Source organism: Austrofundulus limnaeus, unplaced genomic scaffold (genome assembly GCF_001266775.1).
Source record: "Austrofundulus limnaeus strain Quisiro unplaced genomic scaffold, Austrofundulus_limnaeus-1.0 Scaffold405, whole genome shotgun sequence".
NCBI lineage: Eukaryota > Metazoa > Chordata > Actinopteri > Cyprinodontiformes > Rivulidae > Austrofundulus > Austrofundulus limnaeus.
In genome coordinates this window covers 2,622-4,113 of record NW_013952807.1, presented here as the reverse complement: position 1 = coordinate 4,113, position 1,492 = coordinate 2,622, and the positions used below count along the sequence as shown (strand labels likewise).

At 34.2% G+C, this 1,492-nt stretch overlaps 1 protein-coding gene across 1 annotated transcript in view; it reads right to left on the bottom strand.

Annotated features, from left to right (window-relative positions):
* Nucleotides 1-1,492, bottom strand: part of uqcrc2b (ubiquinol-cytochrome c reductase core protein 2b) — a gene marked incomplete in the record, with an annotated part of 11,513 nt that overhangs the window by 7,419 nt on the left and 2,602 nt on the right. The window contains 1 exon segment of the mRNA XM_014024042.1: nucleotides 606-674. Coding sequence (XP_013879496.1) covers nucleotides 606-674 — 69 coding nt within the window.

Sequence of the window (1,492 nt, the reverse complement as noted above, 5' to 3'; positions counted from 1 at the left end):
TCTTTCTATTCAGGAAATTTTGCACGATATGCATTATTTTAACATATAACTGGCCTTTTTTTACACTACTGTTGGTGTAGTTATCCATTGTAGCAATGCTCTGTATACATAAAGGTGTTCCTCTTTGTCGTGACTTCCTGTTACCGTGCATGTAAATCCCAGCAGCATAATTTTCTTTATATAAAATGTTATCTATTCCAAACTGCATTTGTATTCATAGCAAGTATTTGATGTTGCAGGCACTTCAAGTATCATCACTTTTATAAAGTATAAACAATTAGCTTACCACGTTAGCCAGCAAGCCTCAGTTTATACTTGAAAGGCTAAATTTAATATCATCTGGACCATTCAGCACAACAAGAAGAGACAAACTGCACAAGGTTAAAGTAGAAAATGCAGTTTTCTTTGAGAAAAACAAATAAAAACAAATTATCAGATTCATCCAGACCCAATACAGCCACTTCCCAACCTACATCCTGGTAGTTGTGAGCAGCCCCAGGAGAGAGCTTGAGGCCAGCCAGAGGCTGGGAAAGAGACTGGACTTTTGTTGACAGCCGCATAGAACCGTTTCTGTAAAGACGAGAAACATGTGAACAACTACTGACCTGAACATCCTGAGGCTGGAACCCAGTGGCTTCCACCTTACGGGCAGCCTGGGCTGCAAAAAGCCTGGTCTGGAAATCAGAGAACATGGGAAGGCAAAACATTACAACTAATGTGCAGCTGGCTTGACGCAAGGTCGTGTACGAAGACCTAGCAAGATGGAATGAAAGAAATCCTCTAATCTAGAGCTAACATGATAAAATACTAACTTGACACCTTTAAAATGTTAAATATTTCATATGTTTTTTAGCTGCAAAGCAAAATTATAAAGCACAAATTCCAATAAATCGCTCTAAATGGGTCACTTAAGGCTGATAAGTTCATTTCTGCAGCGTGACCTATCAATTGTGCAACTATGGTACCATTATTATTACTATTATTACTATATTAACTACTCATTACCTTATTGTTACCATGACATAACATAACATAAAATGATTCATATATATACTTTTATTTAGAAAAAAGTGTTTCCTACGTAAGCATTTGTTTAAAATACGAAATAAGAAAACACAAAAAAGATACAATCGTCCTGTAGACATAAACAACTGTAAATGAGAAAAGAATAATGAAAAGAGATGCACACAATGCATTCACAACACACAATTGTCATACTTGACACTATCATCACAATTTATAGTTGTAATTGCAAAGTTTCAAACTCTTTAATATTACTTATAAAAATACATTTTTCTATCCAAGTTTACATAAATCTAATGAACATTTATTTACATGTTGACAGAGGATGATTAACAACAAATATGGTAAGAAATGTGGGTTATAATAAATACTTGTATAAATACCTTACTGACTATAACCCAAATCTGTAAACAATGATGAATAGAGATGGGAATTTAAGTATCACTGTTTTTAGTAGAGTGTATTACTA